This window comes from Erithacus rubecula (genome assembly GCF_903797595.1).
Source record: "Erithacus rubecula genome assembly, chromosome: Z".
Classification (NCBI taxonomy): domain Eukaryota; kingdom Metazoa; phylum Chordata; class Aves; order Passeriformes; family Muscicapidae; genus Erithacus; species Erithacus rubecula.
The window spans coordinates 16029379-16056703 of record NC_136661.1 but is presented as its reverse complement, the minus strand read 5'-3'; the positions used below and the strand labels follow the sequence as shown (position 1 = coordinate 16056703).

At 41.4% G+C, this 27325-nt stretch overlaps 1 protein-coding gene and 1 long non-coding RNA gene across 5 annotated transcripts in view; one reads left to right on the top strand and one right to left on the bottom strand.

Moving 5' to 3' along the window:
- ANKRD55 (ankyrin repeat domain 55) overlaps positions 1 to 10843 on the bottom strand; it is a 46089-nt gene extending 35246 nt beyond the window's left edge. The window contains exons 1-4 of one of the 3 annotated variants that reach the window (XM_079330606.1): positions 10434 to 10843; positions 9970 to 10114; positions 3421 to 3543; positions 1778 to 1908 (exon numbers count right to left, since the gene is read on the bottom strand). In XM_079330606.1, the coding sequence (XP_079186732.1) occupies positions 1778 to 1908; positions 3421 to 3543; positions 9970 to 9973 (258 nt within the window). In that variant the 5' untranslated portion in view covers positions 9974 to 10114; positions 10434 to 10843. Of the gene's footprint in view, positions 1 to 1777; positions 1909 to 3420; positions 4015 to 4117; positions 4825 to 9969; positions 10115 to 10433 lie in introns of those variants that run through there. The other 2 variants (XM_079330604.1, XM_079330605.1) reach the window with 2 other exon arrangements.
- Positions 1 to 27325, top strand: part of LOC306814498 — a 102161-nt gene that overhangs the window by 62205 nt on the left and 12631 nt on the right. The gene's annotated exons all lie outside the window — the stretch shown is intronic.

Below are 27325 nucleotides of genomic sequence, written 5' to 3'. Positions count from 1 at the left end.
TGTGACAAGCACTAACAGTGATTAAAAACCCGCCAATTCCTTTATCACTAGCAAATGCTACACATATTCTTGCATGTGAATTCAATCATGCTAGATTAAACCAAGAACATGAGCACTCAATATGATTTTGTTTGTGAGATTTCAGCAAAGATGGCAAGTCAATGGTAAAAAGCCTTAGAGTGTGGTCTTGTAAAAGTTGTTGCAGAAGTTTGTATTAGTGGCATTGTTAGACTGAAAATAGCACCAAAACAGATGGAATGAATCTGTTCTTGGACTAAAACATTCCATTGATCACCTCAACATAAAAGCAAGTAAATAGTCTGGTTGTGACTGCATAAATCTTTCAGCATATACTTAAGTCTGAAGAAAATCAAGCATTAGTTCAAGTGTTTTGTTAAAACCTCAGCAGACAATTGATAAAGACCATTCCCTCCCATATGAGCTATTTTGGATTGGCATTATGAGCCTTTCTGGGGAAAATGTGTGTAATGGTGGAATCAGAACACTCCTGTTGGAGCTCTTTGTTGAAGTATGAGACCACCAAATGCCACACGCAGTCTTGACTGTGCATCTCTCCTGAATTCATTTGTCTGGACAGACATCACAGCTGAATTCTCTCTGTGCCTCTTGTTATATCCCTCACAGAAACAGAAATGGAAACTTAGAAGCCTGGGTGGTTTAAATCTTTTCCAGTGATTTCTTTTTTTCCAAAGAATACTTTTTCCCCTCCGGGAAAAGAGGAAGTTAAAAAGAAGCGTGAGACTTATAATGGGATTTTTAAAAAATAACTTGCAGAGAAAATGTTTGTCCTCAAGTAAATGGGGCATACTCCTTGCACTGGATGATACTGCCTGTTTTGTAATTTTCTACACGTATTTTCTGCCTGAATATTGCATAGCTAAGCAGGAACATTATTTTGGTCCTGAATTTTCAGGAAGAAACTAGGTGCAAGGGATGTCATTTAATTAGGCTGCCACAGTGTCTGTTTAAATGAGCTGGCAGTCATCCAGCTTAACTCATACTGTGCAGCCATGGCTGTACACTCCTTCCTTTAATAGTGGAAACCCAGTCTGCTCGGTTTCCACTTTGTCTCTGAAACCAGAATTACCTCCTGCGAGGAGTAGAAGACTAAAGAGAAGAGGACTTTATTATGTCAGACAGATTCTGAAGTACAATTCCTTTTCCAAATGTCTCAGTGGGATGTCAGCCCCTCCTGCCACTTGCATGTAGGTTGATCAGGGGACTGGATTGTTTATGATCTCAGCAAGTGCACCAGTACCTGCAGCACCTTGAACTTCAGTTCTCAACCTGGCCATCCAAAGTCCAGCACCACACTGAAAAGAAGCAATGCCCTGGTTCATGCGGGGTGCAGGAACATGTGCCTGCTGAGCACCAGATTGTGAGATAGGAAAGCCCTCACCTGAGCATAAATATCTAATGCTGGCTATGCAAGGGGGAGAAGTCAATCTGCACATTAAGAACAAGAGGGAACTTTCGGTATACAAAAAAAAAAGTTATTTTCTTGTGAGATCCTCATATCATGCACTGATTTTAGGAGGGAGAAAGGATAATATGACAGAAGTCTCTGACAGGAGTTCTAATCCTCTTGTAATAATCATTGTTCCAGCTTTGCATCGTAATAAAGTTTCAAAACCAATTCCATTGTTGTCTAGACCCAAATGTTTTGTGTTTTTTTTTCCTGTAGTATAAGCAGAAATCTTATTTGGTCTGCACATTTACTCCCTTCACTCCATCCTTGTCCCCCAAGTCTTGTTACCAGATAAGTTGCCAGAGATAAACTGGTACGTCCACAGGCATCTTGAGTATTAATATTGGCTCCCATCTTCAACAGAAGCTTCACTGTGTCAACCTGGCGTCCTGACACAGCATGCATCAAGGGTGTGCAGCCTAGGGAAGAAAGCCAAATTTGTTTACAATTTCATTGTGTCATGTCTATAAGATATAGTTTCTTATTTTTTAATGTTCACACTGGCAAGTTAACAAATCCTTTCTCTGATAACTGTCCAATAGTTGTACTCAGGTTTTTAAGTCAGGAGGCAACTTCTGTGACAGTCACTGACCACTGATTTTAAAAAGAACATGACTATATTAGCAAAACTTTGCCTCATTAACTCTGATTTTGGAGGGGAAAGTGTTTTTAAACATTTAAACCTAATACTAAAATTTCTTTGTGAAGTATTGTATCATTTAATTGCTTTCTCTTCCTTCCATTCTGTTAACTGATGAAAAACAGCAAGAGATTTTCCTTCAGAATCTGACAAAGCAATTTAAAATTACTAGGCTGGGAATAAACATGAGTATTAGAAACTATAAGACTATTAGAAACTTAATATATAGTTGAAGAATAATTATTCTTACTAGACTCGATGAGATTGCTGAGGAAATATGTTACTCAACCTGAGGTCAACCAGAGCCTGACAAATGTGCAGGCTGTGAGCTGTATGTTTTGACTGTATGTTTTGTGCTGGAAAACAGGTCTTTAGTTACATTTGCATGGACAGCCTAGGAGAAAAGCTGAAGTGCTCCTGGCCAGTCCATCTCCACCTACTCCACCCACCATTCATACCTAATCTTTCCCCATTAATGAACAGACAGGGACCATTTTGTCTTGAGCAAATTTTCCCTACTATATAGTAGATGTTTTAAAGATATCTGTAAGATTGCCTGGTTTAAAGTATAAGAAAAATCAGTAGCTTAGTAAAAGCTGTTAAAGATTAGGAAAGACAGTGTTCATATGGACCCTTTATAAGAAACTGCAATTTTAAAAATACTTCTGACAAAAAACACTTATCCTTGAGAACAGCTTTCAGAGGTCTGTGGCTCTTATTTAGGAAACAGATGCATATAAAAACCAGCCAATATACAATAATTTATAATAACACTAAATAGTAACTTGAACACACAATGAGCACAGTCTGACAGATAAAACAGATCATTTAGATAATTGCACATTGTATAACCAATCCTTTGGCAAAGAATTACTTGACAAAACCATTCAAACTGTGCTGTACACATACTATAACCTCTGCTTTAGAGATGTGCAGAATGTATGTCATTTGGCACTGGTAAAAATATTATTTTTCCTCCCCTGAAATGTCAACAGTTTCTCAGTCATCTCCCTAAATAAGATAAGCTATATAAATGGTAAACGACTGTCTAATTATAGCAAAACAGCTTTTTTTTTGTAATCATATAAAAATATCTTACAATTACAAGGGGAAGGAATTATCCAAACTCTATTTCCAGTGGATGCTCCAAAGAATCACTCAGATTTCCCATATTCTGCTACTAAATACAATTTGCTGAACACAAAAATCAGAATAAAAAAAAAAAAAAGGAAAATTTAATTTGCAAGCTGAAGCAACAGATCTCCTGAGAACAAGCTGGGCCTTCCTTTACCCTCTCTGTCACAAGATTCCAGGATGGAAGGATCCTCTCGGATCACTGCAGTCAGGGTGTTCACATCGCCATTAGCTGCTGCTTGGTAAACCACAGCCAAGTCGATCTCTTCTGCTGCATCAGCTGCAGAGAGGGAGCACATCCATGAGCAAACAGAGAGCAAGTACAAATAATTAACAGCGAAGATAATGACACTCGTCTCACTGAGTTTAAATGACTGTTAACTTGGGGTGGAACAAAGTGTATCTGAACAGCACTGTGGTTTTTGTTAGTCATCTGAAACTTGCTTTCATCATAACTTCTTCCAAAAACTTTCAAACATAGACACTGAAAGGACTTTAGAAAAATTCTGGGAAGTTTCTGTTAGAAATCATACTAACATAACATGACTTGAGAGAAAATGTAATAATTGAACTAGCTCATAATATTTCTGGCTGCACTTTTATGAGATAGGATGAAATCAGGTGTTTTCAATTTCAGTGTTATCCTTGCACCAATCAGAAGACTGAGGCTTTTCACTTCCCTGCAATGTCCAAATTAATTATCTTTTCAGGAGAGTAAACTTCTGGCAGCAATGGTTTCTCTTGATAATTCCTGCAAAAAGGAAGAGTGGACTATTGCTTGGAACCGAGGAGAAGTTTATTTTCTTTGGCAGCTACAGTGTGAGTTATTATTTAAAGCAGATGCCTTGCAGGACCTGTTCTGGAACATTCCTCAGACTTTTCCTTCTGAAGAAATAATAGCCATGATTCTCTTTGCTTCTTTGCTTTTAATTTTCTTTCAGACTGGTCATTCCATTCTCCACATGCAAACACCTCATCTGGCTTCAAGTGGACTATTAACCTCTTAAGTCCAGTAGTCAAAAGAGTAGATTTTTTGGTGAAGAGCCAAATCTGATGTAAGAATAAAAAGCTCTAGATATGTATTTTCGGTCAGAAACAATCTCATGTTTCTGATCCCTACTAACTCAAAAAGAAGTACAGCAGCAGTGAGCTGCTCTGTTCACAATGGCTGAGGATCTGTTGGGATTTTACCCCAGATGTCCCCAATGTTCAGTCACTGTCCTGAACCTTGTGCGGTGTGAAGGAGAATCAGAAAATTGCAAAATTCATGTGTTAAGATAAGAAAAGTTTAATAATTGAAACAACACATCATCATCACCATCACCATCACCACCACCAGAACAACAAGAACATCATTAATAATTGTAATAAAAGGAGAGAAAGAGATTAATAAAACCCAAGAAAAGCAAGTGATGCACAATGTAGTTGCTTGCCACCTGCTGATTGATGCACAGCCTGTCATGCTGCAGCTCCTGTTCATCCCCTGGCCATGTCAGTCCATGCTTGGAATATTCCTTTGGCCAGGTGGGGTCAGCTCTCCTGGCCATGCTCCCCCAGCCTCTTGGGCACCTGATCGCTGCAGAGCACAGGATGCTGAAATGTCCATGATTTAGGGTGAGCACTAAATACTAACAACTAAAACTCTATTTTCAACATTAGTCTTATACTAAATGCAAAATACAATACTGTATTGGCTGCTAAGAGGAAAATCAACTCTTTTCCAGGCTAAACCAGGACAGGGTCAGAGCTATAGAATATATCACTTGTCCAGCCACTGCACTACTGTGTTAGCTGGATAAAATGCCTAAATCACACTAGAGAACTGACTGCTGACTTATCTGTACTGTCAAACTTCTGGAGATAGCATGACTATGTAAGATGAGCAGATAAAAAGGGAGATGGTTTAAAGAACATTGAAAAGTTATAAAGCTGTTATCATAATCAAACATTACATTATTCATAACAGGTAGAAATGACATTTTAAACACTATAATTATATTTTTGAGTGATAAAAGATCTTTAGATATTATTGTAAGTTATTAGCCACACTACTCATGTTGTCATCAGATGTTGAGATATTGTCTCAGATGAACCTGCATGACTTCTATGCTGGGCTTCACAGTCTAGCCTAATCCTCAACATGACCTTCTCTCACTGGGTGCAATCAGCACTCTGGATTTCAAAATTTGGCTGCCATGGAAACACAGTCTGCTTTTACCCTGGAATAGGTTAGTCTATCAAAGCTGGAGCTCTCTTTGAAAGCTTGGGAAAATTTAAAAGCTTTGCCACAGATTTCCTCTCAATTTCTCCTCAACTAAAGAGAATCTAATCCATTTTTCTAACTGGTATTTTAAATTACGCACTACACAAAGTTTGTTAATAAAAATGTTAACTTGATTTTTATTCTGCTGAGGGGTCTGTTGCTGAGGCAACTGCTCATTTGGCTCAGAAAGTTTGTCCTATGGGCCTGGAGATCCAGAGAGATGACGAGTCATTGCTGCTGAAGAGTCATCATCGGTGACTAGTACATGAAGAAAAAGAAGTGACTTCACTACCAATTCAGTTAGTAGTAGTTCTTTATTATGTCAGACCTGCAGATGCCTCTCACAATTGGTAGACTCAGCAAAAACGTGTTAATGACAAGCTCAGGTGTGATTGGTTGATAGCTTGTGCTGCTCCTCTTGTCCAGTCTCTGGAGGTGCACAGAGGGTGCCAGCCCTGAGCACTGGCAGGCTCCTCTCACGCTGCTGTCGTGTACAGCTGTGCACATACTCTGTGGGTATGTGCAGAGAAGATGCTGCTGGCACTGGGAAAGAAACTGCTGGATGTACTGAGACAAGCAGTGAATCAAACAAGGCCCTCACCTCCTTTGATACATTACACATGTAAATTTTGTACTTTTTCTGCCATGCAGGTACTGTTAAGTATTTCTCTTATGAGTCGGGAGTAGAGAAATATAGCCACAAAATGACAGTCTCCATCTCCTGGGCAGAGCAGTTGCTTACCTGCAGGGCACTATGGCAGGAAGATGAGGACAAGGGTGCACTCCTTCATGCTGGTCTCTGAATATCTATGCCTTATTTTTCTTTTAGGTAAAATCAAGACACATCCCCTTTACTTCTGCTGGGCTCAGAATGCTTTCCCCAGAGAAATTATTCTTTTGCATGAGGAGGCAAAGTAAAACAATAGATGGATGCATGGATGGATGGATGGATGGATGGATGAATGAATGGATGGAAAAATGAATGAAGTTTTGCTCCTGCCTCTTGTTGCAGAACACAGACTCCACTCCTATTAAAGGATGGTGGTATGAAACCACAAAGATTCACACTTCCCCATCCACGAGTCCTAGCTGCAGAGCAAGGAGAGGCACGTGGAGCAGGCTGCTACCCTGCCTGGGAGCCTGGGCCAGGAGGAATGGATGAGTGCTCATGCTGGGATCTGAATAAAGATGACTGACATGAATTCCATTCCTATGGGTGACACAACTTCAAGTGGGGTGTCTTGACCTATGTGATTGTAGATGGAGAGTGAGAAAGAAGACAGATAAATGATCTTTTGATGCTTTACATGACAGAGAGCATAAAATGCTGGGAGAGCTTGGATGTCATCTGTGCTGGATGCACTTGGCTCCAGGCGAACAACATGACCACTTCATCTTCCTCCAGATTACCCTGTCAAGGAATGGAGAAGTATGGGCACAAAGCTAGTAGGACTTACATTTTTGAAGACACCTTCCTGGGTAGAAGAGGAATGGTTCAGAGGGTGGGTATTTTGCAGAAGGCAACAGTGAAATATTGAGTGATTGTGCCCCCCACTCTGTGAGCTCACCCTGCTGAGGGCTTGGCTGTGGCTGGGGCACAAGCACCATGTGGCAGAAAGGGATTGTGGACAATCAAATGCCTGATTCTTTGTTTTCCAATGTGTTAGAGTTACTCCATTATTATCCTGCAGTTCCATAAATACCAGTAAGTACTGGTTCCATTTCAAATATATTCTACATTTTAGAGAATTGCTGTAATACTGGTGAAAGGAAGCTGTCAGTCAGATTCAGAAAGGCAGAAGATCTATTTATGTGCTTGGGTACAGAGAAAGACGGGAGAAACTGCAGGCTGACAGTAGTGGTGTAGAAAGGTCTGGAAGAAAAGACTAAATTACATACAGGGTAATGCTAAAATCCTCAGAAACAATTAAAGTTAAACACCAACCTATCTGAAATAAGCAGCAGTGTTTTAAGAATGTATAATTTCTTCAAGGCAAAGTAGTTTCTTTTTGGTCAGAGAGGAGGGTATATAAAAAGTGACACAGAATAATCACGGAATTCAGAGCAGTGAAATTGTGCTTCTCCTCTAACTGTTCTATGAAGAATGCATGTTTTACATGATTTGTGATGTTGGCTGATGTGCCATTTTACAAAGTGCACATTGGGTGTACTTCTTTCTAGCCCATTGGACTTTTAAGTTCTAAATAAATTTGCTGGAGGTTAGTTTACATGCTCTTGACAATGGTTGATTTTGGACTTGCTAAACCACAAGATATTAAAAACTGAAGCAGAATAATGGGGTAATTCATACTCATTGTGAAGAAGAAATATTTATGTGTGTAATTTACTACCCTCTCTCTCATAATCCCTCTTGTCCCCACCACTACCCAAAGGCCACATGTGATTTTCTACACCTTGTTGTCAGGACACAATACTGGGCAGTTTATTTTTTTCAGCATATCAGTGTCAAGAGTCGGTGAGAGGTGGATGAGTGAAAATGGTAATTTACTCTCTACTACTGCATTTTTATTGAACACTTAACAAAGTAATAATCCCTGTGTGTGCCTGGCAGTGTATGATCTCTATTTAGTAAATATCTGAAATCAGGAACATCACACATTTATTTAAATGGCACTGAGCAATGTTAGGAGGGAAGGGGTTTCTGATGCTGATTGCCTTCTGCATGTACCACATTCCTGTTACTATTGTAAGTATTGCAAGATATAATTGAGCAGTACCAGAAGACATGTTGCAAAGAGATAGAATGATTTTCAAGCTTGGAATGCTGGGGATTTATTTTTATTTATAGCTGGGAGAGTCTTCTGATGTGTGGGGTGGAGAAAAAAGGGTTTGTGGGGAGAACTGAATTATTTTTCCAGAACAACTGAGAAATTTAGTGTATTTGAAAGATAGTTTGTATTCTACCACTGTTATAAATTGCTGCAATGAAAGACATTCCCCCTCTCCTTGCTAAAAAAAATATGCCTGCTGAAATCAATAATGTGACAACACATTAAGATGGTATTAAGACAAAATCCACTATACACGGTAAGTTTTGAATAGAGTGTTCTTTGCATGGTAACCAGGGAGCCCCATATCCCATTACTGTGTGCTTTGTGCTCCTGCTCCCCATCCACCTCCCACGCAGCTAGGAGGGAAGGCACACAGTAAATCACAAATCACCTAATGAGAAAGCATTCCTGCAGCACCAGGGAAGCAGGGATGATGAATGTAGTGGCAGGAGAGTTGATGTAGGTGGAGGGTAGCACAGGCTGCAGGTAATGAACAGAAATTAGGATGGGTCAGTGTGGAGAGTGGCCTGGCACCAGGAGGGGGATACAAATTAGGAGCAAGGGGAGGTATAGGCAAATGCTGCCTCCCAACTCTGTCACTTCTATCTGGATAAACTGGTTTGGGTTCATGGTCTCCTGCTTTCTGCCCCCAAATCATCTGGAGACCTGGCTTTGCCTTCCCCAGCCCCGGCAATATTCTGGCCTCAGTCCTGGCACCACTTCCATTGCTCCCAGGCAGCCATCCCCATGTCACTGAGCATGCAGGGTTTTACCTCTGCCTCCCCTCTCTGAGCCCTGCTGGGTCGGCATGTGGCACAGAGGACATTTAAAGTGATGCAGCAGCAGAGGCTGGAAGGGCTGTTTGGAGCTGCAGAAGCTCAGACAGCCCCATGCCTCTGTCCCATTGGGAAAAATGCTCCTTATGTCATTCACACAATATTTAGGAATACCTGTCTCTTTTCCTCCAGTAGAGATCCCCCTTCTACCACTGCACTTCCCTTTCTCCATTATACTTGTTGATAATAGTTGTTTTTTCTCTCTTGTGACTCAGTTTTGCTTCCCACTTCTCCCTCACTACATGGAGGTCCCAGCTGGGTTGATGTAGACCAGTACTGCCAAGACTTGCTCAGGCTTTGAGTGCTACTGAAAGGCAGCCACCACTTCATATGGGCTGCATTCACTTTGGGTTCAGCAAAGAAGTGTAGGAAAGCATAAAAGTGCAGCCGTAGCACTCAGCTGCCTGAAGAGCAGTGCCTTGTTTTCCTCCTGCTTTCATTTTGGTTCCACAGTCAGCCCCTTTGCTGCGGGGCCAGCGTGGCCATGTCAGCTCTGATATTTTGCAGGTCTGCACTGGAAACTGTGGCCACTGCACACATATTGTTTGGTAAGAGAAATTTGTTGCAACAGGCATAATCAAGCAATGACAGCATCCTGCCTTGGGAACACAAAAGGGGTGTCGCTACACTTGTAGTGGATTAAGCCATAAGACATAAAAGCTTGTATTGGTAAAGAAAGGCATGAAATTTAACATTTAACTTCAAAATAGACAAAAAAGAGACATTTGTATTTCCATAGCAACCTTAAAATGTAGAAAATCATTATGTTGGGGATTTTAGTGATATCTTAAATTTGCAGTTATGGCAATACTCACCCATGCAGATAAATTTCCTAAAGCAAAGTATTTCACTTGTCAGCTTCTAGTCCTTTTAGTGAAGATATAAGAAAACCAGCTGTTCTTGAATTTTTACTCCATTTTAAACTGCTCTGTTTGCTAGTACTGCAACAATTTTTAATATCTATGACCACAAGAAGACCAATATACAGTATAAAAAAAAATAAAATATATATATATATACTTCTCTCTGTGCTAACCACAAAACTAGCCAGATGCTGTTGCTATTCTGCTGAAAATTAATTTTTAGAAATGACTGTAGCAATAGACTGAAATCCCAATCCAGTCTAAAATGCTGGAAGAAATTCCTTTACATGAAACCAAAATAAATCTAATCTTTCCCAAAAATTAATGTTTTTGATTCTGGTCAAGTAATCTCAGTACATTTGTATGGGACACACTGGAGGACCAGAGGACTTTGAAATTAGTAGCACGTGCCTTACCTTTGTGCTGGTCAAACACGGATGAGGAACTGAAATCCATCGTGATCTATCTCATTATTTACAACCCGACCAGACAAATGCCACCTCCAGAGTTTTCAGGGTAGAATCTTATATATTACAGTACACAGTGAAACGATAGCTGTCACCAGTCTTCCTCTCAGAGAATTAAACTCGCTTTACGGCCGCAGGTTGTTGCCAAGGCAAGAGCCCGATAGAAACATTATATTCTGTTACGGACTGTCTTAAAAGGATGTCCCTGGAAGCTCATCCTGAAAAACGCCGTGTCTTCAGCGAGCGGCAGCGCCTGCGAGCAGCTCGGAGCCGCCGCAGCCGCGGCAGCGCGGCGAGGGCAGTGCGAGCGGCCGGGCTGGCACAGGGAGCATGTGCGGAGCCGGCGGCCACCGCTGCTCGCCCCCGCTGCCCCTGCTCGCCCCCCGCTCCCCCTGCTCGCCCCCCGCTCCCCCTGCTCGCCCCCCGCTCCCCCTGCTCGCCGCTGGCCCCAGCCCCCGCCCGGTCTCCGCCCGCCCCTGAGGCCGAGCTTTGCCCGCAGCAGCCCCCGGGCGAGCCCCAGCGCAGGGAGCGCAGCGCACCGGGCCGCCCTTCCTCACTGCGCTGCTGCCCAGGCACGGGGAGCTGGGGGACCGTGAAGGGACAGCAAACTACTGCGGTGCAGCAGTGTTGGCTGCCACACCACCGTGCACCGATACACGGTGCACAGCTGCGCTGGGTTTGGCTGGGCTGGAATTTACTTTCTTCAAAGCAATGGTATGGGGCTGTGGTGTGGATTTGCTGGAACAGTGTTGGTAACACAGGGATGTTTAACTCTCCGAGCAGTGCTCACACAGTGTCAAGGCTCTTTCCTCTCCCCACCCCACCAGGAGGAGGCTGGGAGGGGTCACAAGGAGTGGGCAGGGACACAGCCAGGACAGCTGCCCACAAACGCAGGGAGTGACTGCAGGGGTGTCCCATTCCATGTGGTGGCATGCTCAGCATGGAAGGAAGGAGGAAGAAGGAGGTATGTTCAGAGTGATGGCGTTTGTCTTCCCAAGTCACAGCTGTGTGTGTTGGAGCCCAGCTGTCCTGGGATGGATGAACAACTGCCTGCCCATGGAAAGTGGTGAAAAAATCCCTTGCTTTTCTTGGCTTGCCCTATTAAACTGTCTCTAACTCAACCCTTGAGTTATTTCACTTTTACTCCTCCAATTGTTGCCCCCATTCCACTGTGGGGTGTACTGGGCTGAGTTGCATGCTTAGACTAAACCATGGAAACAGGGGATGTCAGACCCAGGGTCCCTAACTTTAAACCTAATACCTGCTAAACTGTCTTCATACTGTCTTCCTAAGTTGAGAACTCAGACCTTTAACTTTAAAATGAGGGGACCTTGGTAAGCTTTGTTTTTTGTTGTTTTTTTCTGTGAAGGAAATAATGATAAATGTACGGATTTGGAATCTACCATGAACACTAGATTACCAGCACTGGCTTATGAATGGGCAGGGTATAATAAGTTTACTCAGCACTGGTACACTGAAAGAGACACATCCTTACTGCTAAGTAAGGTAAAGAAATACATGAAACGTAGGAAAGGCAAGGTACTTTGGGTTCAAAAATGCAGGCAGGACCTACACTAAAGCTATGCCTATGCTTGTTCAGCCTAAGAAACCCCTATACTTTATTTACTGTATTTATTCTGCTCTGGTGTTTTGACCAATTCCTATGACTACAGCACATCCTAGAGACATATCCTACATGTGGATACAACATGAGTTGTATCTGGAGCTCATTCACATCCCAAGCACCTGCTTCTGAACATAAATTCCAATGTGTTTGGGAAAGGATGGCATGGTCCAGAAAGCATCACAGACTCAGCTTGAAATGAAACACCAGAGCTGAAACTCTCCAGAAAATGGCAGTGTGATCTGCTGATCTCATTAACTGTGAAGAGTCATGTGGTAGCACAGAGGATCCAGACAGGCTGTTTCTCTCTTCTCTACTGCTAATTGTTTTGTGGTTTGCCTTGCCTGGTCTCAGGCTGACTTTGTTATACTGAGGAGGGACCCACTGTCTGGCAAGTGCTATCTGTGCAATCTGAGAGCAGAGTATTACTCATGGAGCTGGTCAGCTCCTAAAATCTGGCATTTGCTTGGTGGGAGGCTGGCTCCAGGGGTGGCACTAGCAGGTGAAGTCCAGTCTGGTCTAGCCTAATACACTGACTCTCTTCAAACAGCTGCCACGGCTGCTGACTTCATGAAGGAGGCACTGGAGACATGTCTCTGATTAGGAATTTTGACTTGCAAATTGCCTCCCCTAGAGACCTTGAAAGACCACAAAACTGACCTTTGCCTTCTGCGTGTGACAAGAGGCCCTTTATCCTCTGTGCACACAGGATTTCTGACCCTGGGCACTGCTGCTGGATCCCTCACTCTCCTTTACCTAATTCAGTCAATTAAATACTCACAGTTTTACCTGTCCATTTGCTGTTACTGGGTCTCTGTCCTTTCATTCTGCTTGTGAGATGAAAGCAGTGGGCTTTGGGGGTTGCTGGTTCCATCTCACTCTTGCAGTACATTAGCTGGGGAATGAGGTGCACTGCAGGTATGCAGCCAGGGAATCTGGGGGAGGAACACGTGGCAGTGGATTCCTTCTGTGTCCATGTGTGGCACAATATTCCTTACAGCACTGTGTATATTTGCCTGGAGCCTAGCTTGCCTTCAGCTGCATGAAAGCCAGGCACCTCCTCTGAGACTGGTGTCCACAGCTGCCTTGGCGTGCAGTGAAAACCGTGGTGTCTCGTGTGTTTAAGAGCTGGGAACTTTTCCACTCTACATCCATCAGAAAGGAAGTAAGGCCAATGCTTCAGCAAAACCTTTCCCCATGTAGATATGAGCACCGAGTGAATACAACTGTGGTAGATATATCACAGCTCAGATGCTGCCAAAAAACCCTGAGATTAAGGAGGTGGGCTTGAGTCATTGACTTTCTGTATTGCTTCCCTAGAAGAAATAAATGTCTCAAAATTCCTCATGGCTTCTGTGTGCAGTACCTATGAAAGCAGCTCTGGCTAAGGACAGCAAAGCCACAAAAGATTTAGAGGCTAGTATAGGCAGCAGATAAAGATTATAGCTTTGATATTGTTAATTTACACTATTCTTTAATTTAAGCAAAGTATTCCTGACCTTTCTTCTGTCAGAAGTAGTTTGGTTTTTAGGAAAATTTTCTGGTGCTTCAGAAAAATGATGAAGAGATAGTATCAGAAACACAGGCATTCTTTTTGCATGTTTGTTTGTTTAGGTGAATACAAAAGCTGTGGTGAAACCACAGGGAGTGGGTGAAACATATTCGAGCACTATGTAAATATTATTTACTGGGCTGCAGAGCAGAGCTGAAAACTGACAGTGCAGGGGCTGAGAGCTCATGGGTGCTTACAGCTGACAGCTCCTGCTCTGTGCCACATCGCCATCTCGAGCAGAGACTCAGCTTGCAGATCTTCTCTCCTCTTGCCCCTGCGGAGGACACTGGCAAGCGAGCAAGTTTTGCATTCATTTGATATAATGACACAGCCAGTGCTTTGGAGGCAGGATGAACCTCTGCCCTCGCAAGGCGCCTGGAGCAGCAGTGCCCCCGTCTGTAAGGAGCTCTGCCAGCAGCCAGCACTGCAGAGGCAGCAGCTTCAGCAGCTTCAGCTTCAGCCACACGTTCCTGCTTTCTTCACCGTTGTGTCTGTCACAAGCCTGAGTGTTCACACCTCTGCATTTCTTGGTAAGCAAGCAATCCAGAGAATGGGAGCCAAAATTAACATCAACCTTCATTTCCAGTTTCTATTTGAAATCCACTAGTAATAATTTGGTTGTTAAGCTTTTAAAATACAATGCTATGTACTACTTAGAGTACAATACTAACTCCTTACATGATTTTGAGCTTCATATGCTTCTGTCTGGAAAGTTAGCACCAAGCTCAGACATGTGGAGAAGTTAGACCACTAGCCAGGCAGAAAGAGTCAGTTGTGTTTGCTGGTGGGAACTGATCTAGGATGCTCTAAGTGAACAAAATCTCCTTTGAACTGTCAACAGATAAACAGTGACAAGAGAAAGGAGAATAAAGTCACAGCTATATCTTAGAGGTACCCACATGGAATGTAAGACTGATTGAGGACTTACTTTGCTTTCTTTGTTTTTAAAGGCCAAATACATCCTCTGTTCAGTCAATATTACTTTTTGCTCTTGACTTTGATGGGATCAGGGCATCTCTTATGGTGTGACTTTTTGGGATAACAGTAGCACCCTGTGAAACAAATTTACTAACAAGCCAATATGCTTGAAAATCCTTGCCTTGGGCTGTTAAACAGTTACAGGGTTTATGGGCATTGTTTCCCCAAAGGATTATCTGATTACAATTCAACTAAACAAAATTATTTTTTTTTTTCTAAAAGTGATTGTTGTGCCCACTTCAGAAGGAGTGAGGAGTCTCTCACCCAGCTTAATCGCCCTAGCCATGCTCTAACTTTCTCTTGTTACCCACCAAAAACTTGCTCATGATATTCCAGGTGTAAAGCTGCATTCAGTGCCTCTGGCATGGTGTAGGGCTGGTTTGATGAGCCTGCCAGAGTGCTTGAGCCAGACAGGCCTGTGGAGGACCAGCTGGAGTAGGTGGGGAGACCTGCTGAGTCAGGAAAGTCACGGTGCTGGTGTGTCTGTCCTGGGTACACACCCTGTCTGTGACACCAGGGAGCTGGAGATGGGGCATGACACTTTGGTGGTGTTGCACTGGTAAACAGAAAATTCTGTGCAAATCCTCACTTTTATATTTATTGTTAAGAAATTCTGTTATTGTTTATTCTACAAAATAATGTAAGGGAAAAAATGTGTCTGTTCCAGGTCAGATCAAAGGTTCTCCTAGCCAGGTAACCAGTCTTTGAATGACACTCACCAGCAGCTGTCTGGCAACCTGCAGGACAAGTGTGTAATGAATGACATTTCCTCTGACCACTTCCTGGGTCTCCAGTCCTTTTCAGATTCCTGCAGAGCACTCCAAGGTGGTGCTGTGATTCTGCAGAGTTCCAGAAGGTGGTGGTCTGGGATCAGCACTTGGCTCCAGCAGCCAGCAAGAGCAGCTCTTAAGTAGAAACATTTATATTACTTTCCATTAAATCCTTTTAAATGGAGGAAGAAAAGTTTGTTTGTGGGAAGCTAGTAATCTCTGACCTTATGCAGTGCATTAAGAATGTCTGCAAATTAATGAAGTCCCATTCCAGTATCAAATAACAGTTAGAGCATGACTAATCATCTATGAATTGTAAGCTTTGAGAGCCTTGATGAAAACCTTTGTGATAGTAGGTTTGCACTGGTAAAATACAGGAAAAGCTTAACATGTTTTTACTTCCTTGTGTTTGGGATAATTAAGGTACGTATCCATTAAGGTGTTTGATTTGCAATATTGTACATTTCACTACCAAAGTATGCCAGAGCCCCAGATATGAGAAACAAACAGAAAAAAGGTATCTATAACATGCAAACCTTAAATTATGACACAAAGGATTTAGTCCTGCATTCCCTGCATACCTGGGACTCCTGTTGGTATCTTACCCAAGATTATGAGCTTTACTTCAGTTTGCAAGGTGACAAGTGCATTAGCAGTAATGGAACATGCAAGTCTGTGGTTTGGCATTCTACTCACACAGAAGTGGCAATTTAAACATGTGCCGATGAAACTCAAACAAAAAATGCAAACATTTAACTGGTATCTTGCTATATGCAGTGCACTCACTGTCACAAGTTGAAGTTAAACAGCTCAATAGGCAAAGGCAGATTCAGGAGAAAGCCAAGCAAACTGGGCTAAGCAACTTGATCCTTTAGAAGACTCACACGATGACTACAGCCCAAGGGGCATCAGGTTTGAAACTCATGAGGATTCCAGATTGCAGCAGCATTTATATTGCTTTGATGTAGCTGTGATAGTTCTCAGACTTACAAGACCTCTTTATGGACACCTCCTTCACCTGCACAATTATTTCTGTATTTATAGTGAAGCCATGGTGGTGCTGGGAGGGCCAAGCAGGTGTTGTGCTCCTGTGGTGTCATGCAAGACTCAAACCCAGCCTGAAATCCTTGAGGGCTCAAGATTTTCCAGTCTACCTAGAGAAAAACATACAAAGGTTAGGAAAATGACCAAAGTCAGGCACAATATAGAGGTCACTTGAAAGGCCATAGCAGGGTCACACACCTGGCTAGCAGTTCTGGGACTAGCCAAGGGCTTCCAAAAGGCCATGATGGGGGAGTGCTCTGTCACTTGATGTCCTGGCTGTAGGAGCAAGGTGGCCTTGCTGGTTAAGTACTAAACTGGGAGACTCCTGTTTCACTGCAGTCTGCTTGCACAGGCTCTGCTGTTCCAGTATACTGGAAATAACAGTACTGTAATAATATTAATTGGTTATTAATAGAAAAAGGCTGGTATACAGAACTGATGTAGTTTTAAATACTTGAGTGAATATTTGAAGGAGGGCTGTTGTAAAGTCTGTTCATTTCTCACTGTGGTATCTAGAATGAGTATGCCACAGAAATTCAGAAAACATATTTTGGTGCTGACAAGTGGCTTTTAAATGAAATAATTTTTGAACTATAGGGGACCTTTCCAGAGATTACACAACTATCTAAGTGGGTCAAAGCATGGCCTTAAAATATGTGGATACTTTAACTGGCAAAAGAAACAGAAAGCTCTTTGGGACCACTTAAATACTTTGTGTGTGTTTTTTCTGCATATGATGGACAGGCATGAACTCCCTCTGATACAAAGATAAGCCTGATTTTTTAGCTCAAGCCTAACATCATACTCATGCAATCTCACATTTCTCAGCTTGGTATGTCTGTCCACTGTAGACAACATATTTGCATGGGAAAAATAATTGGAAGGGGAAACTTTTCCACTACAAATGTAACAAAAACCTTCATATACATTGGTCAGAAGTAATTAATGGATTACACATATAAATGTGATGCAGGAACAGGAGCATGAGAGTGGACAAGAGGAGGTACTGCAGCTGAAGGGGATTCAGCATCCATGCAGGGTGCTGTGCCACATGGTCTGGGGTGCAGCACACTGCTGTTAGACACGCCAGGTTTTCTGTGGCACAGTAGGTTAGAAAAGCACAGGCCCTCCTGGCAAAATTGCTCCACTTCAGATATTTTTTCAGAAAGAGAGAAATGTTTTTCAGTCTAGTTAGGCAGGCTAAAGAAACATGCACAGAATCTTTGGAGCCACAGCTTATGGGAAAATGATGTTGCTTTGTCTCAGCTGGTTGAAAAGACAGTTTTTGTGGCAGAAGCTGTCAGCAGTGGCAAGGACATTGCATGTCCAGCCTGGCTGGGGTACACATGTGGCTGCAGGCAGACCAGCAGCTGTCTGGTGTCAGAGAGGGTCTGTGCCTGCAGCAGCTGCATTTCTGTACAGCACCCTGAGGCCAGCACAGCTCCTCAGCTGGCCAGGGCTCCCAGCAAACTTCCCACCAGCTCCCATCAAATTTCCATGCCTCTGGGGCTATCCTTATCCTGAGTATCTGCCTGGGGTTGTGCTGAAATGTGATTTTTGTACAAAGGAGATATTGAATCACCTGTGTTTGTATGTCTGCCCAAGCTCTTCACCTAGACAAAGTGTCTACAGCAAGCTGAGAACAGCAAGAGAGAATATACAGGGAGAAGTGTTGCCCATGCAATTAGTCCATCCAATGATTAACTCTGTTTTTGCCATCAGACTGTGTGCCTTTTGATATGGGCTCTCTCTCACCCCTCTGACTGCTGGCTGTGCTTGCTGCTGGCTGGTGGGTGGGATACAGGGATGAAGGATGTCCCCATCCTGTGCAGGGTCACTGCACCGTGCTCTGCCCTCGCTGCTGGGAGCAGCTGCCAGGTGCAGCCAGGTCTCACCCTGCCTCCAGCAGCACGAAGGCAAGGGTAGTGGGCAGTGCTCAGGGGTGGTGATGGCTGACTTTTCACTAACCTCAGCCTCTAAACTTAACAATCTGCAGACCCATCCCTTCATTCTTTCCAGGATCTTTGTGAAGTAACTTGAACAATCTTGAAAAAAAACATGCCAAGTTCTAAAAATGGTTTTGTGATTTGCTGTGTGATGGATTGGAGACAGAAGCATTTTGAAGTTCCTTGAGCATGTTTCTGTTCTTGAACTATCTAAGTTATCAGACTTTTACCTGTTATATAGCTTCCTTCTTTTCCAAAGTAACTGGAGTCACTTTAGCAGTCCCTAAGTCCTGAACTATTCATTGTAACATTACCAGGGCTGGATAGGGCTGCATAGAAGTAAGTATAACAATCACTTTCACTTTTAGAAAAAGCTAGTGCTATGGAATAGGCCAAGTGAAAAAGCATGCTTGATTTGTTTGTACTAACATTCAAGTTGGCTTAATAGTAAAGAAATTCTTTTCAAATAATTTTTTCTATTTCACAGCTGGTTTACTATGAGTTGAGGAGTGGGTTATAATCCACAACTGTCTTGGCAGCTGCATGATTATGAAATTGTTGTGTCTGCAAACCATGAAAATGTCATGAGTCTCTATGGATGAGTGAGAAATTTTAGCTGGTCTTTATTATTCTGTTGTTATAAAATTATATCCATTATAATCTCCTTTTGGGAGATTTTTTTCTGCTTTGTTTTCCACCCAGAAGAGATAAGTATGCATAAATCTTTTCAGACAAATCTGACTGTGCAGGGATTTAAGTTTATGCAAGCAAGGCTGGAGTTTTTTAGTATGTAAAGCATTTTAGTATGTAAATTTTATTATACATAATGCCTGTAGATGATCATTCAAACAAGATGAACAATAAATAGTTTACAGTCACTTGCCTACTGAGATTTGCAAACCCACACATACACAGACACAGACACACACAAACAGATTGTATTTTCACACAAACACATTGTATTTTCACACAAATACACTGTAGGACCTTTACCAGTCTTTAACAGGAATTTAAGGCAGGTTATAAAAATTGACCAAAAAGACATTGTGAGGTGCTCAGACATAGATAGAAAAGGAAATATGTATGAAATAAAGCCATATAACAGACAACCTTTTACTGAACTTGCTTAATCCAGGAGAGGATTTGCTGGTAAATGGTGGGGAGGGGGGTAGGAGCCTGCCCCTGCCTCCTAAGTGGCACATGCTTCATGTCACATGCAAGGAGAGCAGCTGTGCAGCCTCCCCAGTCCACTCATGGCTGTACTGATCCCTGTGATTCACAGCAAATTTATAACACAATCCAGGCAGGGCAACATGAAATCACTTCATCAGAACTCTACAAGATGACAAGATGACAGAGGCACTGCAGACATTTATCTTCAAAGATACTACAGGACTTCAGTATTTGTGGGACAAAGAGGAATCTGCCATTGCTTCTTCTCCAGCAACTATGGGCAGCAGGTGCTTTCAAATGTAGGAGCTCCATCAGTGGTGCTCAGGGACCTACATTCCTCTGAGGTTCTCTCTCTGGCTCCTTTTATGTAGATGTTACTGAAGCCAGTAGCTAGTGCAGTTGTTTTGAGTTTGGTGGATATCTGACACAGTGAAGAAAGAAAAGTGGTGATTTCTTCCAGTAGAAACAAATGTATTTTCTTTGTCAGAGCTCTGCAACTGAGCACTTTGAAATGAAATAAACTGAATAAAATAAATAACTTTCCTGGAATAAATATCTATGTAGCAGAACGAGTGGAATGAAGATACTTCTATGAGCATTTTCTAAGGACCTCATTGTCAATGTAGAGCTGAATCAGAATATGTACAGCAGCCACTTAAAATTGAGGGAGAGGTTGCTAGGGTTTTCTGCTGAATCAGTGGATTTTTGGCAGGGATTAGTTTAGACCTGTAACTACTAAAGCAAATTAAATATAAAAGCAAATTAAATATAACAGACAGTGATTATAGTACAAAATAGCTGCCAGTAGTATTTTTCATGATGCCAGAAAGGCTATGAAGCATCTTGGGTTTGCTTTTCTTCTGGTAGAGGGGTGCTCAAGAGAGGTGAGACAATAATGTTCTTACATAGACTGTAAAGAGGCTAGAAAGCTTAGCATGCTCAAAATTGCTTAGCAAACACTGGCAAACTCTAGCTTGGAGTAAGGCCATTTCTGTTGCAATCTGCTGCAACATTTTACTTTGAGCAGGGAAGACAGTATTTCAGAGAGTTGTCATCAGAGTCGGAGCAAATACATACCAGCAGCGACTGTGTAGCAGAAATTGTACGAGCACAATGCCAAATGCCAAACCAAGTAATGGAAGAGTGGCAAGAGGAGCAATAGCTGTAGGTGGGGATAGGTATAGCTGTTGCTTCATGAGCCATTGCATTCCTCAAGAGTTAGTTCTTTTCTTTGTACAAAAGATACAGCTAATTTGGTGCTCCTGTCTGCCCCTCTCTCTTTTGGGTGCTAAGCATCCCATAAACACAATAGCCACCCCACACATCTGCATGTATGAATATCTTTAAACAGCACCCTCAATACACATTTACACCTGTATATAGGGGCCAGCCTAACATATATGTACCATGATGTCTGTTGTGACACATAATGTGCTTATTTGTGCAGTTGACTGAAAACTATTGTGAAGTCTCCTGCTTCTTTTTGGTTAAAGCTATTCATAAACAGCCTTTGGAATTAGAACTCAGTATTTTATTGAGACCAATTAAAAACACAGATTTTCTTTAGATCCATGTTTTTGCTCATCCCATTAAATACTGGTCACCTGGACATTTTAATCAGGATTATGCTCTCTAAGGAGATCAGTTAGATAACACTTCTTGTTAATTAGGGTGGGTGCCTACCCACTCTACCCTAGATTTTTTCTGAAGTGCATGTGGGTGCAGGAAGCAGAATGCTTTGGAGGACAAGGGACAGTGTGAGACCAAGATCAGAGGTAGGATGTTGTGGAATGTATAACAGTATACTGCCATACATATGACAGTATACTTACATGTATAGTATACATACATATATATGAGTGTTAGCACAGATATGCTTTCAATGAAAAAGACATTATTAGGAAAACTCCACAACAGACACACTTTTGTAGAAGTAACTGTTGTCTGTTCAACTGCATTCAAGTGTACCTATTATATTTGAATGGAAGATGTGTGCAGGCTGCAGTTTAAACTAAAACAAACCAGAGCAAACCAGAAAATTGCAATGAGCAAGCTCATTTTGTAAAAACTTTTAGAAAAGAGCTAAGTTATTTCTTGCTCTGAATAGTTCTGAGGTGGAGATATTTGTATTAATAGTGAGCACTTTCATTGTTTGAGAGAGTTTCGCTTGTATGCACTTGAGACCCACTTATATTTTCTGTCTACTTAAGTCCAGTATTCTTTGCACTTCCTAAGAAAACAGAATACAAAGAAATCCTGATTCTTTACTTAGAGTGAAGAACAACAATTCAAAACTGTGGGATGAAACACAGCATAGTAAAATGTAGACTGAACATCTGCATAGATGTCATGATAGTAAGATAAATTAGATGGTAAAAGAGTCTGATGAAAACCCAAGAGTAATTTAAACTAGAAAGAACAAAGCTGCCTGATATATTGTAGAGAACGACCCTATGCTCAGGGGGAGAGAAGATATCACAGGTCTTTTTCATAATTTATTTTCTAATGCCCATAATCTGTGATAAAGCATAGTTTTCTGAAGAGAGGCCAATAGTTTTAAGCCTAGCACCGACATTTGGATCTAGTTTAAAGAAGTATTTATCAAAAGCAAACTTTTCAAAACTCTAAGATGTAATGCAAAAAGAGATGAGATGTTACTGTGATCAACAGTCTGCTTAAAAAAGCACTGTCTGCCTAGGAAGGCACATCTGTATAGAATATTGTCTTGCAGTGCTCCATCTGCAGTTGACTCCTACCTATTAAAATAAGAAAAATTGTAATGGTTAGAAATAATAGGATACTGGCTTTCTGATACCAAGAACTGAATTCAAAACCTCTCAAGAAACTTACATGTAAATTTTACAAAGGATGGTGTGGTTTTGGAATATATAGGAAAAAAAAAAATCATAGCTCATGGGTTTTTTCCCTTTCAAATTACAAGACTGCATACCCATTTTTTCCTAGCAGTCTAAGAATCATCACCAAGAGCTTAAAGTGGAAGATATGGCCTCTGACTACTGCATGATCATACTGGTGGTCGTCTGGCCTTGAATATTTTCATATATATATATATATATATATATATATACACACATATGAAAATATGTAAGAGCCTTATAGCTTTTGTGCTCATAATATTACTGCAGTATTTTCCTCTAAACATGGCAATAACAAAAAAAAGACATATGTATATATACATATTGCATGTAACTGCATTGATTTCGTTACATGCTTTACATTGATTGCTTTTTAAAATAAAAAATCTGTGTATGAGGAGAATATAATTTATAAAAAGATTATTTGTCATACCTAAAACTAACTGATTCTGTAAAGTTTATTTGAAGAATGACAAAGAAGAAATTATGATTAAACAAAACCTTAGTAGGTAAAAGAAATTTAAAATTCCAGGTATTTATAGTAGAATAAGAGGACAAAGTGATAAGGTGGAGACTTGCAGAGCATTCAGCTTATGTTCAGCCAGCTGAGTAAGCCAAAAGTCCACCCAAGTCCTTGCCAATGCTTCTTGTAATGCAGCAGGCTGCAAGGAAGGTGGTGGACTCACCAACCCTGGAAGTGTTCAGAAGGTGTGTGGATGTGACACCTGGGGACATGGTGGGGGTTGGACTTGGTAATCTTAGAGGACATTTCCAACTTTAATCATTCTGTGATCTGTTTGTTGGCTTCAGCTCTTCAGAGTGATCTATCTGATATGAAATAGAAATCTGGGAAAATTAAATGCAATCCTGTTCAATTGACTTTCAAGATCTCTCTTCTTCTACTGATGCCATTATAATCTATACATTTATTTAAAAGACAATTATAGAATATGCCTTTTAAAGCCTCATTTATGGCCCTCTGTTGTTTTTTTGTTTGTTTGTTTTTGTTTTTGTTTTGTTTGTTTGTTTGTTTGTTTTTTACTCTGAAATATGAGGTCTGGCCCTTTGAAGAGACAATACGAATGACAAGCAGTGTTTCCAGGCATGGCATCCCCAGTGGGTGATGGCACACACCATCAGTTCTGGATAAATCCTTTGCTGTCTGATGGCATAAATCACAAGTTACTTTCTGAATCAGGCTAGCCATCTTCATCTGGGTACTTAATTTCGAGTCATAAAACTTAAGCAGAAAAGAGTGAGCACCATTATCTTCCAGTTATCGAAAGTCTGATTTTGTAGATCTTCACCATATTTTAGTTTGAGCATGTGAGATACTTTAAATGTTGTAAATTATAATTTAAAAATTACATGCTGGTTAGTTATTAATTTCCCAATAAAAGAGTAGATCCAGAATCAAATGCATTCTTATATTAAAGGAATTTAAGAGTGTTTTCCTAGTTGATCTGTCACAGCATAGCCAGACACAAAATGTGTGCATTTCAGTTGATCATTACTGCAGAAACATTTAGCAGTGACCATGTTCTAGAGTGGAGAATCCCTAACTTGCCCCAGGAGTTGCAGTTGATAGAGAATAGAGACAAGTGAATAATTCCAGACTTGGGGGACATTTGACAAACAAAATAGTAGATATGAAGCCTGGACTATTACATGGATTCACATTTCAAATATTGATGATCCCCTGCTGGGGCTCATGTGCCAGGCTTTGAGAGGTGCTTGAGTTTCAGTATGTGGTGGTGGCCTCAGGTCTTTTCAGTTTTTGTCTGAGGAGAGTGAGAAATATTTCAGCTTAATTTAATCTTGATAGGGAGGGTCTATACCTTTCCTGTATTTGCTAATGTGGTTTGTGCTACGTTTCTGGAATCTGGCTCACATAGTCAGAGTCAAGAGTGATTTCAAGATGTCATGATACATCAGTGAAAGTAATTAGAGAAAGAATGTGAGCTGGCACTTGTATTCACTTGTAATGAACAGCATAGGTCAATCTTGCTGGCTCCTGTAAACATCTTCAGCCCTGAGCCAGAGTTTCTGCTTTCCTTTCTTTCTGCCTGCTTGACCTTGAGTAACTGTGGCCTCCCACCCTTCTGAGCGGTTGTGGAGGAGACTATTCTAGCTGGTATTAGACAGCCCCAGATGGTACTCTAATGCTCAACACCTGCTACGACTCCTTCACTTCTTGTTATCTCTGCCACAGCTTTTGCACATGCCTTTTTGTAGTTTTCTCAGAGGAACATTGAGAAGCAAGCAAAGGAATGAGGGAGGGAGAGAAGGGAGGAGGGAGGAAGATTGTCCAGTACAAGGTGATGCAAGGAGGTGGTGCTTGCTTGATGCTTCACTCACACCCCAGTTTCAGCACAGTGAGCCATGGGCTGTGCTAACCCTGCTTACTGAGTCATCTCCCTTGGGTGCTGTCGGAACACTGACATCTCAACAAAATACATTATCTGGCCGCTGTGGCTCTTCAGACTGAAAGACTTCTCATGGAGGTTTTCCCTTCTCACTCCGTGACTGCAGAGCCACCATTCCTGAAAGATTGCCAAAGCTGTGTTATGAAACAACCCCTTACTTACGTTAATAAAAAGACCTTATCTGTACGGCCCTCTCTTAAAAACATGAAACCTACTTGAAGGCTCTTCCTGGATGAGTAAATATTTTCCAATAGCTGCTGAGGACCTGCCCGATATTACTGCGTCTCACAGAGGGAAACTGGAGTCATAGATCAGCTTCTTTCTGAGGCAGTCACAGAAGGGAAGCTTAGTGTACTGGACTTGTAATTAAAGTGCTCTATTGAATCATAATTTCACAATACTAGCTCCTGCAGGGCAAATACAGATCCATGTCTGTAACTAATAAATGTCAAAATATCCGTCTGGTCCTCCTGATAGACCTGGTTAATCCCAGATTGATTTTATTTCAAGAGGATATACATTTATCATTCCTCCTGATCAAACAGAGCAGCAGATGCTCAGATGGTAAAAGCCAGTAGCATCACTGGCACCATTTTACCCAAAAAGAAAAAAAAAAGGGCTAGCCCTCAGCACTCTATGTTTGGTACACAGAAGTTATATATATCCTTGATCTCTGGACCTAAAGCAGTCTGAAAAGGACAATGCTCTCTGCAGGCAGTTCTGATTGCTTCCTGTGCCTACCAGCAAAAGGGGAGCAATCCTGGAAACAGATCCACATTACTAAATAGAATGAGGAACAAAAATAAATAGTGGGCAAGGGGTCAGGAGAGTGTGACATCTCGTTGGAGGGAATCTGCTAAATTTTTAATACGTTGTCTGATTCCTTGCTAGCTGGTCCAAATATCAGTTTGCTGGAGGCAGCTCAAACAAGTTTTAATCAATAAGTTAAGAAATGTGTTTAGAAGAAATTCAGCATGTAAACCTCAGTTTCATCAGAAAGCAGTCATTGTCTGGTTTCAAGATTCCTAGTATATGAGACGGTGTGTGAAATGGCAGCATATCTTACATAGCCAGGGTAAAACTTTAGTATCAAGAAACATTACAATAACAAGTTTCAAGGTCTGCTCAGGGAGGCCTCTTTTTGTCCATGGAGTTTGTTATTTTTGATCATTTTACAAATCCATTCTGGGAAAAATATGTTCCCTCCATACATTACAGCTCTAGATAAAATATTCTACACTGACCAGACTGTCAAACAATATTCAGTATATCCGTATATGGAACAGAACAGTAATTAAAAGACTGTCAGATTGTAGTCTTTCAAATTTCCTACCATATTTACCTCAAAAATGACTGTAACATGTGGTTTTAAGTCAGAGATGTTGGATTTAATGAAGGTTCGTGGTTGGTGGTGCTTAACACTGTGCAGACAAACAAACAAACACAGAACTCAGCTAATTTACTGTGTCTCTGAAATTTTTGTCAGGGAATATAACTGACTCCTATAATTTATTATGATGCAAGACAGCATCCAGCTACTGCTGCAATAGAAGATGTTTACTTTCCTGTAAAAGATAGCTGGACAAGTTTGGTAGTTTTTTGTTATCTTTGCTGACCGGGGTAAATTCCCAAGGCAGAGTTTCCCTCATGTAAACAGGGATTGGTTTTTGGACTGAGATCCTACGAGGAAGAGATTGCATTGCATAGTTTGCAATCCTCTTTCTTTCAGAATAAGTTTGTACTTGTACATTGTACTTAGAATTCCCTAGATGTGATCTGTCTGACTAAACTGTGCTGTGGATATTCCTTTGCACTGAAGATACCAGGCTCTGAGCTAGTCACTCTGGAGTCCCTGAGAGCCAAGACAAAAACAGAGGATGCTAGCACACAGCTAACCTCATCCTGAACCAAATGTGGAAAGCATGTCAGATGAATGGCATTGTTAACATGCCGGGCACATGAGAAATACACGAAATAGAATTACACTTGGAGAAGCAGGAAAGAGCTCATGCGCTTCTTTTGCAGGATTTCAAAGAGAAATGAAATCAGGCAATTCTGAATTGCCAACAGAACACTAAAAATGTTCTCGTGGTCTTCCAGGGTCCCTGGGTCACAGAACTGATGTCTTCACACACTCTTGCACTATGACATGGCTCCTATGAACTTCTGTGGAAATTCCCATTGTTAAGAATTGACATTGACGTGACGTCAGATTTTTTAATGATTTCAAAGCTGCTGTCAAATTACAGTAACATTACCCAAAGCCACTGAAACAAGAAAATATCCTGCATTTATGCAGATTTTATCTTAGATATGTCTAATTCTTGTGCTAGTTTCTGTGGCAAAAAAAAAAATCCATGATGGTGGAAAATATGAGTTTGCCTTTCAGTAGGTTGAATCAGTTGAGCAATAGTAAGATTATTAGAGAAAGTAACACATTCAAAGGCATGTT